The 14,810-nt window shown below is 40.8% G+C and overlaps 1 protein-coding gene across 14 annotated transcripts in view; it reads right to left on the bottom strand.

The window, feature by feature from the left end:
* Positions 1-14,810, bottom strand: part of LOC136876392 (ipis-1) — a 105,817-nt gene that overhangs the window by 51,360 nt on the left and 39,647 nt on the right. For all 14 annotated transcript variants that reach the window (XM_067150314.2, XM_067150310.2, XM_067150318.2 and 11 more), the window contains exons 5-6: positions 9,617-9,828; positions 2,604-2,789 (exon numbers count right to left, since the gene is read on the bottom strand). In XM_067150314.2, coding sequence (XP_067006415.2) covers positions 2,604-2,789; positions 9,617-9,828 — 398 coding nt within the window. The remainder of the gene's footprint in view (positions 1-2,603; positions 2,790-9,616; positions 9,829-14,810) is intronic.

Raw genomic sequence — 14,810 nt, 5'->3', positions numbered from 1 at the left:
TATGTACATGCAGGAATGTAAAGTAGAATAGAAAACACCAGTGAAAGAGAAATTATATTAGAATGTTTTCGCGACCAAATTTAATCTCAATTTCAAGCTTCTATCAAAAGACACTTGCTGTTCCTGTGATGACGTTAACATAGAGTTCAATAGAACGGAATGAAGCTAAACATATGTCCCTGAAGCAGAAAAGATAAGTGCACTTAATAAGGGCTCCTCTGGCCAGGGGGAATTTAAAATTAGATGCAACTAATTTTTCAGATGAATGTTGATGTACTGACGTTTGATCTACAGAAGGCACACTCATTTCCAAACCTGTCCATATCGGTAGCGTACTACAAGAGAAATCTGTATGTGTTCAACTTTGTAATTCAATAATTTAACGAGAATAATGATTTTATGTACATGTGGAACGAAACAGAATGGGGAAGAGGATCGCAGAATCTTCCATCTCGCCTCGTGAAGCAACTGAAAGAACATACCCAATGATGCAGACTTTGGACTGATAGAAGCAAAGAGTTGAAAGGTAACACATATTTATTTGCCAGATGACTGGGTGATAAGTGTGAAAGGATCCAAGAGAAAAGAGTCACTTTAAAACAGTTCAAATGAGGCAAACTGGCTTCTTATCCACCAAGAAATTCGAAGTAACCATAGTGAAGAGAAGAAAAACCGCTGATGGTCACAATATCAATCGGTTACAAGTGCGATGGTTGAGGTATGAAGATTGATGTGAATTTTCACTCAAATATAAGATCATATACAATCATAATATACAGTTTCATCAACTCAATTTGACAAAGAAAGTTAAATGAATATCAGCACTAGAGCTACCAGAATATGATCGTCTCCATATGCTGCGCCGTGTAGTTACTGATGCAAAACAGGAGGATATGTTGTATTTCCTGCCTTTTATTCCTCCAATCAACCATACTTTCTTCAACAATCTTCCTTGCATTTCAAATACTCATCAATCACAACTTGCTCAAAAAGAAGTTGATACCAAAGACAATGTGTTCTATATGTAAACGTGTAAAGATATGTGATCCGTACAAGAACTGCGAATGGAAACCTGGAATGATGTAGTTTTAAGATGCATTTTGTCAGCTACATACTTCAAACAAATTGCATATTGCATATATTATGTGCTGAATATTTAGTAATAATTTTAGTAGACAACTGAAGTAAGTCTTTAATTTCTATTTAAAATATTATTATAATTTTAAGTGTTTATTCTGTGTATTGAAATTTACATGGAACGAGTGAAGTACTATTTTCTCTTTGCAAATAAACCAAATTTAGGTTTTAAAAATATATTCTGAGGTTTTCATTTCCATAACTCTTAACATTACAAAAACAGTCCAGAGACTTGCACCGCTTCTATTCTGAACGCCTCGTATTTTGTCCTGCATCCGATTCGACGCCCCCTCTTAAAAGGATACATTTTACTCAGCTCAATCTAGCCGATATATTACCATATACTATAATAATGGTTATTGAGAACTCAGTCAGCTATAAGTTTTAGTGTCGACCAGTGCAATTTAGTAGTGAACTGAGAATGAGTTTCTTCGCAAGAAAAAGAGAACTAGCAGAAAATAAAATACGGAGACAAGAATCTGAACTACTGTAGGTATCCCTCCCGTTATTTATGGATCATCATATGCTACCATCCCAAGTTTACGTGTCACAAAAATGTTGCATGTGAGTTAAGAGCGAGACTTCATCATCTTCAATGCTTGGCAACAGCATTGGCGTACGATACCCCCATTTTCCCAGGGCAAGCTACCCCCTGAATATTTTGTTCCTGGAAGAATATAAAGCCGGTAGTGTAGTAAGCCGTCGCCCAACCACACTTCTGCTTTTGTTTTTCATCGAAGTCCTTGAAGGTGTTGATTTTTAATCGGTACTGTGCTCGATCTGAGATATCCTCTCGCCTTGTTGAAGTCCCTCCTCACTTCCTGGAACCAACTGTCAGAAACTTTAGGTCTACTGTCAGGTACTTGCAAGACTTGTTTAGTCGATCGCTTTCCATCCGTTCTGAAGTGGTGTCGATAAAATTTCAGTCTTCCTTTCCTAATAGTCTTCATCAGTCATTCATTTTCCCGAAAGAGTTCTTCACGTTCCCTTAACCTATATTGTCCATTTACAATTTTTGAACCCATTATTTTGCGCAGAATTTTTCTACCAATCTTCTCAGAGCCTCTTAGACCAGCGTTCAATTTATTGTAAAAATATATTTTTTTAATGTATGATTTTAACAGAAACTGATAATGTTCATTCAAGAATGAAATCATTCTTTAGCAGTGCTTTTTACAGGTATGTTGTAGTGTTTTCGGTGTTATAAGTTAATGAGTGTTCGACAGACTGAAAATCATTGCAGTTACATTAACATTTTAGAGTATAGTCGTTAAAGAAGAGAAATTCATGTGTTTCAATAAATACATGAAGACGAAACCATTCCGGATGTAAGAAGGGCTCCGAACGCTCGTGTCACGTGAATTATGAATCCCTGAGAGAACTAAGGAAGAAAGAAATAAAGAAAGAAGGAAAGAAAGTAAGTGGAAAATTTATAAAAATGCTCAAAATCCAGAAGAAATACTTACTTGCTGAAGTGGTGGGTTAAGGTCGATAGAACTTAAGATCTTAAACCGGGGAAGAGTCACGTCCACCTTCTTTTCCCACAGACTATTCCGGATGAGGGAGAAGTCCAGGTTGTTGATGTTGGATTCCAGTTGCTGAAGACCATCTATATTATTTGGTAGAAGAATCAGCATGCTGTGCTTCCCTCCCTGAGAAAATAAAAATAAAACGTAACTAAAATACATGTTTTAAATCAACGCCTAATACAGCGCACTTTCGTGTTGTACATTCACCTTAGAAACATATACCTAGGTACATACTAGCTATTTTATCCTTCCTTGACGAGTGGGTATTTATTCAGTTGTAGCAGTACTGTTAACCAGCGGAAGTGATTGGTGCCAGAGGAGAAAGAGCTCATCTCAGCTAACAATAGTCAGTGAAATGGTATTATTGACGAGTTATAACGGCCTAGCACGTTGTAGCCCATCACATACCATGGATACGACGCCTCAGTGTTGCTAAAAGGAAATTTTCCACGGACGAGAGAAAAATGGATGTGGTTGTGGAATTATGGGAAAAGAGAAAAATATGGGAATTTTACAACTCCGTCCCTGCTTACTTAAAATATTATGTTATAAGGTATCTCAAATAGAGACGTTCGACCGCACTTGTGGATTACCATATGAACCCGAATGACAATTCAAATACATATTTCCATCGAAAAGTAAAGAAGTAAATAATGATAAAGAACCAAAACATTAAAAAGAACATTACCAATCAAGAGAAAACATTACAAACTGAAACACAACTAAAAAAATGCAAATGTGTTAATAAAGTAGATATAGAATCTCCCAGAACCATATGGGGTGTACGTTGAAGATCCTTGAGGGTACCCTCAGCTTCTTGAGGAAGGAGGGAGCTCTTGCCCTCAGCCTAAAAGTGGCTCAAATGAGAATGCCCTTCACTTCCCATGTGTATCCAATTTGACTATAGCTCTAACTTAAGTGAGGAACACTTGAACACCAAGCAGGTTTCTTCTCCTCGACCACAATTGATACCTACTGTGTCTTGTTCTCAAAGTGTAGGCCTACTTTGGGATCCAACAGAAGACATTCCTTCTTCTTGCGATTGATGGCCTCAGTGTCAGGACCCTTATTTAAACCATCTTCCACTTTGCAGTGAACTTCTTCGTACCCTTAACATTGAACTTTCTGCAGAGCAGTAGCAATGTCTAATGTACCTTGTGATGTTGGTTATTTCTTTGTAACTCCCCTTGTCGGCAGCGACCCACCACATTTCCGAGAGTCTCCGCTTCTTCATCACCTAGATAGCGATATTGGATGATATGTGATGAGTGACAACCGTTCTGGAACTGTTCTTACTGATACTGTATTGCTGTATTGCGTTAGGCCACTCGGAAGGTGCAAGTCCCTTCCTGATACTCATCCAAGAAGTAGCGCTGGGATCATCTTTGTGTGTTTCTCGTCCTATAACTCTATATGGCAGATGATACCAACTCTCAAAAGATCTCTGAGGAAGTTCATCAAACACCGGCAAGATCAGGAATGATGTTCCTCGTTCACGAGGAAGTCCAGTTGTTAGAGAGTATCTTGCTTTCCATCTTCTGTGTCTTTAAAATTGGGAAGATTTTTCGTCATTTCTCGGAAGCAAACTCTGACAAATGTTAAAATTCTGAATCCAAGCCTCCCATTCGGCTTTCATTGTACCTAGTCCTCGAAGATTCCGAGGAGCATAAAGCAGATCGTTTAGACAATCGTGAGGTAATCCTAACATATAATTTATATTTTTTACAGCTTGTTTTACGTTGCAGCGACACAGATAGGTCTTATAGCAAGGATGGGATAGGAAAGGGCAAGGAGTAGGAAGGAAGCGGCAATGGCCTTAATTTAGGTACAGTCCCAGCATTTGCCTGGTATGAAAGTGGGAAACCACAGAAAGCCATCTTCAGGGCAGTCAGCGGGGAACAAACCCACTATCACCCGAATGCAAGCTCTCAGCTGCGCGCCCTTTACCGCACGACAAACTTGCTGCATCATATATTTCATTTTATTTTACAATCGAATGGATAATCTTATCAATGTCATTTGGAAACCTTTTTGAAAATTTTGTTCAGTGGAGTGCTTTGGAATGAATATATAATTCTACAACCATATGAGAATTACTTATATGATTACTGTGACCATGAAGGAACTATACCAAATGAGTGGAGAGTTGCTATAGTAGCCCATGTGTATAAAGAAAAGGTTGATAAACAGAAGCCGATCATTACAGGCCAGTCAGCTTGACATATGTTGTATGTAAGCTGTGGGAAAACATTATTTCTTTTAATGTTTTTTATAACAATGAGTACAGTTTAGTATTATAGTGCGTGTGTGTGTGTGTAATACGTGTAATACATTGTTAAACTGTATGTACGTTATAAGACATGGTCATAGCCCAAGGCACGCCATGTAAATAATGCAGCAGAGACTCTTACAATGAACAAGAAAGGTCTAATGAAAAAAAAAGAAACTAGAGGCTAAAGAAAGGAAGATTTTGAGAAAAATCCTGGGTTCGATCAAAGAAAACAGTGAGTACAGAAAGAGTCACAACCACGAATTATACAAGCACATGGAGAAGATAAGTGACACAATTCGAAAAAGAAGGATTGCATTTTATAGCCACGTGATTCGAATGAGCCCAGGCAGGATTTCTAAACGGATATTTATTTATTTATTTATTTATTTATTTATTTATTTATTTATTTATTATTTATTTATTTATTTATTCATTTATTTATTTATTTTATTTATTCCTGACTTACATTTGTGGCGAAGTTAGGGTTCACGGCCCTCTCTTACACTTAACCACTATAAACAAAAATTTTAAAATGTAAACATGAAAGTAAGACAGAGAAGTTCTAAAAGGACATAATACTACGGACATATAATTATAATACTAAGTTAGGCCTACATATCAGTATGGCAATTAGTGTGACAATACTAATACTAATACTAATACTAATACTAATACTAATACTAATACTATTACTAATACTAATACTAATACTACAATCGAACCTCCTTTCTCTGACACTGTCGGTTCAGAGGAAAAATGTCCGTTACGAGAGGTGTCCGCTAAAACAAGTTTGTAAAAATAATCGAACCTTAAATATAAGCATACATATCTTTATTTTTATTATTCTAAGTCATTTCTGTGTTAGTATTTCATAGAGAGTTGTTATAAGTGATTTTACATCATTTACAAACATTACAGCTTCGTGAAGTAATCCATTGTTAATCATGTTTAACAGACAACTGAAATGCTACGGTATTTCTGTCTCACTAATTAGCGCCTGTACTGTCCTTTCCTTCTCAAGTTGACTACCTGAGCTCGATCTTATCAGCGACAATCCGAGTTATGAACAGAATGATGCAAGAAGGGAAGAAAATCCCCAGATAACTTGTGAGTCAACAGTCTCTGGCAGCATTTCTGGGTAATTAGAATTCTCGAAATAGGCCTACACACCACCAGGTAGAACTGCATTCCGATGTACCTTCTCTCCCCTTGCACTCGAAATAGTACAAACATTCAAAAGGGATTTCCTTACGTTTGAAGAATGGTTTTAAAAGAAAAGACTACATGTGGTCCGGCGTAATAAATTGTCCTGCAACGTGTAAAGTGTCCGCTTAACTCAAGTGGACGGGACAAATGGCGATGTCCGCTGTCCGGAGTTTGAGGTGTCCGCTTAAATAAGGCCAATTTAACACTTGTCTTCTGTAAAATAAAATCTGTTCCGAGGTAAATTGTCCGTGTAGGGAGGTGTCCGCTGATTAAGAGTGTCAGTTAGGGCAGGTTCGACTGTAATACTAATACTAATACTAATACTAATACTAATACTAATACTAATGATAATAAAGAAAACCCATTCACACAACAAACACACAATGATTCACACAACTCAGTTTTATATTCCCAGGAAAAACTTTCGACAGGCAGATTTGAATTTATGAGAGGAAGTAAGGTGCCAAATGTCCATTGGGAGTGTATTCCAGAGTCTCGATGCAGTAACTAAAAAGGAATGATTGTAGGAATTCGTTCGACTTAGTGGAATTTCATGTAGGGAACCAGAACGGGTACTAATTTCGTGGAATGAGGAAAGGAAACGAAAATTAGAAGAGAGGTAAGTAGGAGTGTACGTCGATAGCACTTGGTAAACAAGTGTCATTCAGTGAAAATTCCTTCGTTCATTTATGCGTAGCCATCCCAATGTTTTGAAATATGGTGTGACATGAGCGTCGTGTTGTAGTTGGAAGGCATATCGTATGCATGCGTTTTGTGCTCGCTGAAGTCTCAAAACTTGCTCAGCATTTAGATTAATGTACTTTCAAGGTAAGAAAACCAAAGGGGCATGGTTGACAGAAGTTGAGAAATATCTACGAGAAATGGAAATTTCTCCTAAAGATATCCAGGAGCGTGTTCTGTTTAAGGAAAAACTACGTACACACAAAGGTTTCCAGGAAAAGCCGAAGCTGAAGGCAGGGAAGGCGTTGACCCAAGAGAGAAAAGAAGAACATCGGAGACGAGTGCAGGAGTTAAAGCTCGAAAAAGGATACAGTTGAACTGACGTGGTCCCTAGTTGGCCGAAACGAAGAAATAATAATAATAATAATAATAATAATAATAATAATAATAATAATAATAATAATAATAATAATAATAATAATAATAATAGACCTTTGGTATAAGGCATAAACTACTGAAGCTCAACTTGAAGGATTCCTGCAATATGTAGACCTACCTAATATTTGATTTAGAAGGTCAAATGGACTGTATCGCGATTTATGTATCTTATGTGTGTAAAAGGGTAGCTACTGGGAGACTACTGACAAAAATAAGTGCAATTGGACTAGACAAAAGGGTGACAGAATGGATGGCTATATTTCCAGAAAATGAAATTCAGAGAATTAAAGTATGTGAAGCATTATTTTATCCTGTAGTCTAATCATTGGCCTAAGAGGAGCATTCCTCAATGTATTATTATTATTATTGGATTTTTATGCTTTCTTATGTAGAGCTTATATATAAATGAGTATAGAACTGGAACAAGAGGTAAGGTTTTTTGCGGATGATGTTATAATATATAGAGTAATAAATATCTTACAAGATTCTGACAGACTGAAAAAAGACTGGACAATGTTGTGAGATGGACAGCAGACAATGGCTTGATGATAAACGACATTAATAGTCAGGTTGGGAGTTTCACAAAGAAGAAAAGTCAGCCAGTTTTAATTAATGCGTTGATGAAGTAGTAGTTCTTCATGGGGATCACTGTAAGTACGTACATGTCAATATAAGAAAAGATCTTCACTGGGGTCATCACATAAACGGGATTGTTGTAAATTAAAGTTACGGACCTCTTCATATGATAATGGCGGCATTTAGGCATTGTAGTAAAGATATAAGGGAGAGGCCATATAATGACATGGTCCCATTGTATGGGACCCTCATCAGGATTACTTGATTCGAGAAGTGGAAATATTCACAGACAAGCAGCTCGATTTTTTGTGGGTGATATCCGACAAAAGAGAAGCATTACGAAAATGCTGCAAAATTTAGGCTGGAAAGAATTGGCAGAAAAGGGACGAGCTGCTCGATTAACTGCTATATTCCGAGCCGTCAATGGAGAGATGGTCAGGATTGACATTAGTAGACGAATAAGCTAGACTGGTATTTTTAAAAGTAGGAAAGATCACAATATGAAAATACAGTTGGAATTCAAGGGGATAAATTGGAACAAATATTCGTTTATAGGAAGAGGTGTTAGTGATTGGAATAATTCACCAAGGGAGATGTTCAATAATTTTCAAATTCTTTGAAATTACTTAGGAAAATATCTGATAGGGAGACTGCCACTTGGGTGACTATCTTAAATGCAGGTCAGTGGTGATTGGTGGTGATTGAATTCTAGGTCAAATGGACTGATTTATAATATTTGATTTCTGATCAGGCATGTATGTTTTATGTTTAAACGAATTAATTAAACTTTCTTCAGCTTATCCCAGTTATTTCTGGAGTCTCTGGAGCTAGTTTAGCTTGACCAAGGTTTTCAAACTGGATACCTTCCCTGAAGCCATGCAAATTGTTAGACGAAAATGTCAACACAGGATCGACTGAGATTTGAACCTCAGCCCTCCGGCTGAAAAGCCAGCAGCTAAGCCAACTGAGCTAACAACGCCCCTCGTGTAAACATTTTTTAATTTTTTTACTTTTTTACAATTGGCTTTACGTCACATCGATACAATTAGGTCTTCTGATGACGATGGGTTAGTATAGGACTAGGAGTGGGAAGAATCGGCCGTGGCTTTAATTAAGGTACGGCCTCAGCATTTGCCTGGTGTGAAAATGGTGGACCTCGGAAAACCATCTTCAAAGCTGCCGACGGTGGAGCTCGAACCCACTATCTTCCGAATGCTACCTGACCCAAACCACGTGGCCACTTTCTCGGTACACAAATGGATTGATCATGTGAAATGGGAGTGCTACGCTAGTTTCGTACAGTATATTTCGATGCACTTCTTTTTTTTTTGTTCAAACCCTGAAACTACAGTATCTGCATCAGTATGGTCACTAGACCTACAATCGGTTTTTTTAAATTAAATATTTTAAGATTTGAATGTATTTGCGGAAACCCTTACATTCCCCTCCTCGATGGGCTTTCATAGCCTGTTCATGTATGGCTTTGCTTGCTTTGCTAGTAAAGGTGAATATTTTCTTGCATAACCTATTAGATACTCTACGAAAGCAAATAAATTCATTTACTGCTCCCTTCGAAACAAATACTTATCCACACATAAAGTTCGGATGTGAGAGGAAATGTCATCCTGTGACAGGTTATGTATAAATTACCCAACGACATCTGCAATTTCAAGACCATATCTGTCATGTAAAATCTCATTCAATTTAAAATTCATTATTTCCTATACGCACAAGTTCATAATTTACTAATACAGTAGCTAGAAGATCAACTACAAACCTGGTATGGTAACTTCAAGATCTGCAAATCATGTTCATGTAGATCTGCGTGCATGAGACTAGCTGTGATGTGCATCATTGGTACGTTCTTAGTGGACGTTGAGGTAAGATGAAACACTCCGTCTCTCGTTGAGTCTTTGTCGAAAGAGTTCACCCACAATCCTTTGAAGTAGATGGCATTTAGGAGTACCATTACGACGTCTGTCAAACTGCCTGTAAACAAAGTAATTCAAAATCAAAAATAAAGTTCCCAGTAAGAAGTCGTAATTTAATTTCACTGAGTAGAATGGCCTATTAACAAAAAGTATTCAGGCAGTTTTCAGTCTCAAAATAACCGAAGTTTCGCCCCAATCTCACAGCGGACTCCTCTGGCTGTTGCTACGTTGATACTCTATCTATCTATCTATCTATCTATCTATCTATCTATCTATCTATCTATCTATCTATCTATCTATCTATCTATCTATCTATCTAAATAGGCGCTTACCAACAAGCTATACGCGTACCACCGGTGTTAATAGAGGTGTTGTCCAGTAATATGCAGGGAGTTGGATCGATACAATTCTTCAAACATAGTATTACGTGTCAGGCCTGTGTTAGCCCCTTTCGGTACTCCTTGCAAGGAACCATTGAGTCAGTTGACCGGAGACTCAGCCGGCCTGAAGTGCATGGCTCGCATTTCCGTGTATTGTTCTCATCGGCTGGATTTCTTGGAGATACAATGAGTATATTCTGTCTATGGACACATCGCGAATATTCTAGTTCACATCACTCGAGCTATGAAAAGGGAGGCTAGCCGCGAACAGTCAGTGAGTGTTGGGCGCCGTGGTGGAGTCAGTGTTGGACTATGTGGTGGAGTCAGTGTGAGATTCGGTGTTTTGGGGTTCGTTGACTGGACTGTTGGTGACAGAGGTGTTGACTGTCGCTAGTGTCCCCTGAACGAGGAGCTGTTGTTGGTGTGTCGGAGTGTCAAGCGAGTAGCTGGACTGCGGGTGACGTGTGGAATGGAAGACTGTGTACTACCAGAAAACAGTGTTTGTTATTTCTGTGGACTGAGGATCGCCATAAGTCAGCGAGGAAAGCCCCTATCGTGAGTGCTTCAGTAAATGGACCTGTGTTAATGTTTGCTGTTGTGAGTATCGCCTGCTGTTGAATACTGTTGAATATTGTTGAGCTGTTTAGATGTTCACTTCATATGATGTGTAACTTACTGGACTGTCTCTGGAGTCAAACCTAGGAATAGACATCGTGTGTTGTGTAGCTCGTAGCCCTGTGTTCAAATCCAACGGTCTACACACATCTGTTGTATGTGCACCTTCTCGATGGGAGGATAACAAGGCAGTTTTACAGGCTGTCATGCCATTTCAAGATGGGTTATTTTTTTGCTAGGGGCTTTACGTCGCGCCGACACAGATAGGTCTTATGGCGACGATGGGATAGGAAAGGCCTAGGAGTTGGAAGGAAGCGGCCATGGCCTTAATTTAGGTACAGCCCCAGCATTTGCCTGGTGTGAAAATGGGAAACCACGGAAAAACATTTTCAAGGCTGCCGATAGTGGGATTCGAACCTACTATCTCCCGGATGCAAGCTCACAGCCGCGCGCCTCTACGCGCACGGCCAACTCGCCCGGTCAAGATGGGTTAAACACCTTATGTTTACCTAAAGAGCTGGTTATCATCAACGATTGGTTTCATGAGCCTTTAGCCACAGTGCCACTCCCAGTTTCAGATGAACAACAATATGCAACCGAGAAGTAGGAAGAATTACGGACAACTTCGGACCAGGAGCTGTACCGTATCATAAACTCTGTGCTCTAGCCCATTCTATCTCCACTTTGTTCAGCTTTATCGTACTTTACGTTACCGCCACGTGCTTTCGTAGAAGAATATCAGTGTAAGATGCCGAATTAAACGTTTGAATACAGACATGTAACTTCGCATAAATTCATAAAGGAACCGTGAAATCGACTGTCAAATCCCGTGCGAATAGCGGGTACATTCGCTAGTCTTCAATAAAGACTGTTATGCCTTTCAGCGTCCAGTGTGCAACTTCTGTGATTTTACTAAACTCCGCCACAAACCTTTATTTGTAACTATCTCTGTGGCCTTGTTTATCTCTATACATCTTATAAATCATTTGAAACTGAATTAAACACCGTACTTCTCTTACCCTCCACGACCGAGTTCATTATTCTCCTAGGTAACCTATCCTCTTCCATTCGCCTCACTTGACCTCACCACCGAAGGCGGATTGTACGTACTGCAACAACAGTCTACTTAATTCCTAACTTAGCTTTTATCTCCTCATTCCGAGTACCTTCCTGACATTGTTCCCACCTGTTTTTAGCAACGAACATTCTCACTACCTTCATGCCTGTTACTTCTAATTTATGAATAAAATATCCTGACTCCACAAAAATTTCACTCCCGTAAAGCAAAACTGATCTGAAAACGAGCCAATATAAGGATAGTTTCGTCCTGCGAGCTCACTGCATTGGCTTTGCTACAACTAGATACATTTTCACTTACTATACTACCATGCTGGGAGAATACACGTCCTAAATACTTGAAAAGATTTACCTATCCCAGCTTTGTGTTCCCAACCTAACAAGCAATTCTCTTAGGTTTTTTACCTATTGATATTACGTTGGTCTTGAAAAGGCTAATCTTCATATCATACTCACTGCAACTATTCTCAAATTCCAAGATATTAGACTGCAGGATTTCAACGCAATCTACCAAATCGTCCGAATGAACCAAACAGTTTACTACGTTTTCACCTAACTGAATCCCTACCTGCTAGTTTATACCTTTCTGCAGATGATCCATGTAAACCATGAACAAAATGTTATTGCAATTGATTTCTTCAACCTACCAATAGTGGTTAATTGAATCGTGAATTAGTGCTGGTTTCTGATTTATTTACGTGGGTGTGTAAGTTTTCAAATAAACCGTATTTGTCACGTGAGAATCCAAGAATAATTCTTGAAACGTCACTTCATGACCTTAAAATGTGAGTTCGGTGCGCTGATTCTGCTAAACGAATTGTAGGGTAATACACTGACTGACATAGCAAATGCAACATCAAGAAGGAGTGGTCAGAACTTTATGCCAATTGCAGGGTAGACTGACGTCACTGAGGTATGCTCATGATGTGAAATGCGCCGCTGTGCTGCGCACGTAGCGAACGATAAATGGGACACGGCGTTGGCGAATGGCCCACTTCGTACCGTGATTTCTCAGCCGACCGTCATTGTAGAACGTGTTGTCGTATGCCACAGGACACGTGTATAGCTAAGAATGCCAGGCCGCCGTCAACGGAGGCATTTCCAGCAGACAGACGACTTTACGAGGGGTATGGTGATCGGGCTGAGAAGGGCAGGTTGGTCGCTTCGTCAAATCGCAGCCGATACCCATAGGGATGTGTCCACGGTGCAGCGCCTGTGGCGAAGATGGTTGGCGCAGGGACTTGTGGCACGTGCGAGGGGTCCAGGCGCAGCCCGAGTGACGTCAGCACGCGAGGATCGGCGCATCCACCGCCAAGCGGTGGCAGCCCCGCACGCCACGTCAACCGCCATTCTTCAGCATGTGCAAGACACCCTGGCTGTTCCAATATCGACCAGAACAATTTCCCGTCGATTGGTTGAAGGAGGCCTGCACTCCCGGCGTCCGCTCAGAAGACTACCATTGACTCCACAGCATAGACGTGCACGCCTGGCATGGTGCCGGGCTAGAGCGACTTGGATGAGGGAATGGCGGAACGTCGTGTTCTCCGATGAGTCACGCTTCTGTTCTGTCAGTGATAGTCACCGCAGACGAGTGTGGCGTCGGCGTGGAGAAAGGTCAAACCCGGCAGTAACTGTGGAGCGCCCTACCGCTAGACAACGCGGCATCATGGTTTGGGGCGCTATTGCGTATGATTCCACGTCACCTCTAGTGCGTATTCAAGGCACGTTAAATGCCCACCGCTACGTGCAGCATGTGCTGCGGCTGGTGGCACTCCCGTACCTTCAGGGGCTGCCCAATGCTCTGTTTCAGCAGGATAATGCCCGCCCACACACTGCTCGCATCTCCCAACAGGCTCTACGAGGTGTACAGATGCTTCCGTGGCCAGCGTACTCTCCGGATCTCTCACCAATCGAACACGTGTGGGATCTCATTGGACGCCGTTTGCAAACTCTGCCCCAGCCTCGTACGGACGACCAACTGTGGCAAATGGTTGACAGAGAATGGAGAACCATCCCTCAGGACACCATCCGCACTCTTATTGACTCTGTACCTCGACGTGTTTCTGCGTGCATCGCCGCTCGCTGTGGTCCTACATCCTACTGAGTCGATGCCGTGCGCATTGTGTAACCTGCATATCGGTTTGAAATAAACATCAATTATTCGTCCGTGCCGTCTCTATTTTTTCCCCAACTTTCATCCCTTTCGAACCACTCCTTCTTGGTGTTGCATTTGCTCTGTCAGTAAGTGTATTATTTTAATGACACCATTAGTTCTGACCTACACAGAATTAATACTGAACGAGTATCTCCTCAACTGAGGGAACAGGAAAGGTCGTTCAGATATTTTCATTATGACGGGACTGCAGCGCAAAGCGCTCGCAATTCAATGAATGCAATGCGGAATGTTTTCAGGGACAGATTAAGTGGTGCAGGTTTATGACCAGCTCACTTAACGCATTGCGACTTCTATTTCTGGCACAGTGATGGGAAAAGTGTTCGCCTTTGTTGTGTGGTGGTTAGTGTGATTAGCTGCCACCCCAGCACGCCCGGGTTCGATTCCCGTCTCTGCCACGAAAACTAAAACGTGGTACGAGGACTAGAGTGGGGTCAACTCAGCCTCGGGAGGTCAATTGAGTAGAGAGGGGTTCGATTCCCACTTCAGCCATCCTGGAAGTGGTTTTCCGCGGTCTCTATGTTTTCCTCCAGGCAAATGACTGGGTGGTACCTAACTTAAGGCCACGGCCGCTTCCTTCCCTCCTCCTTGTCTATCCCTTCCAATCTTCCCATCCGCCCCTCAAGGCCCCTGTTTAGCATAGCAGGTGAGGCCGCCTGGGGGAGGTACTGGTCCTTATCCCCAAAATGTATCCCCAGACCCAAAGCCTCACGTTCCAGGACACTGCCCTTGGGGTGGTAGAGGTGGAATCCCTCGCTTAGACGGAGGGAAAAACAACCATGGAGGGTAAACCGA

Source organism: Anabrus simplex, chromosome 6, assembly GCF_040414725.1.
Source record: "Anabrus simplex isolate iqAnaSimp1 chromosome 6, ASM4041472v1, whole genome shotgun sequence".
Classification (NCBI taxonomy): Eukaryota; Metazoa; Arthropoda; class Insecta; order Orthoptera; family Tettigoniidae; genus Anabrus; species Anabrus simplex.
The sequence above is the reverse complement of the archived record's forward strand: the minus strand, read 5'-3'. Positions and strand labels throughout refer to the sequence as shown.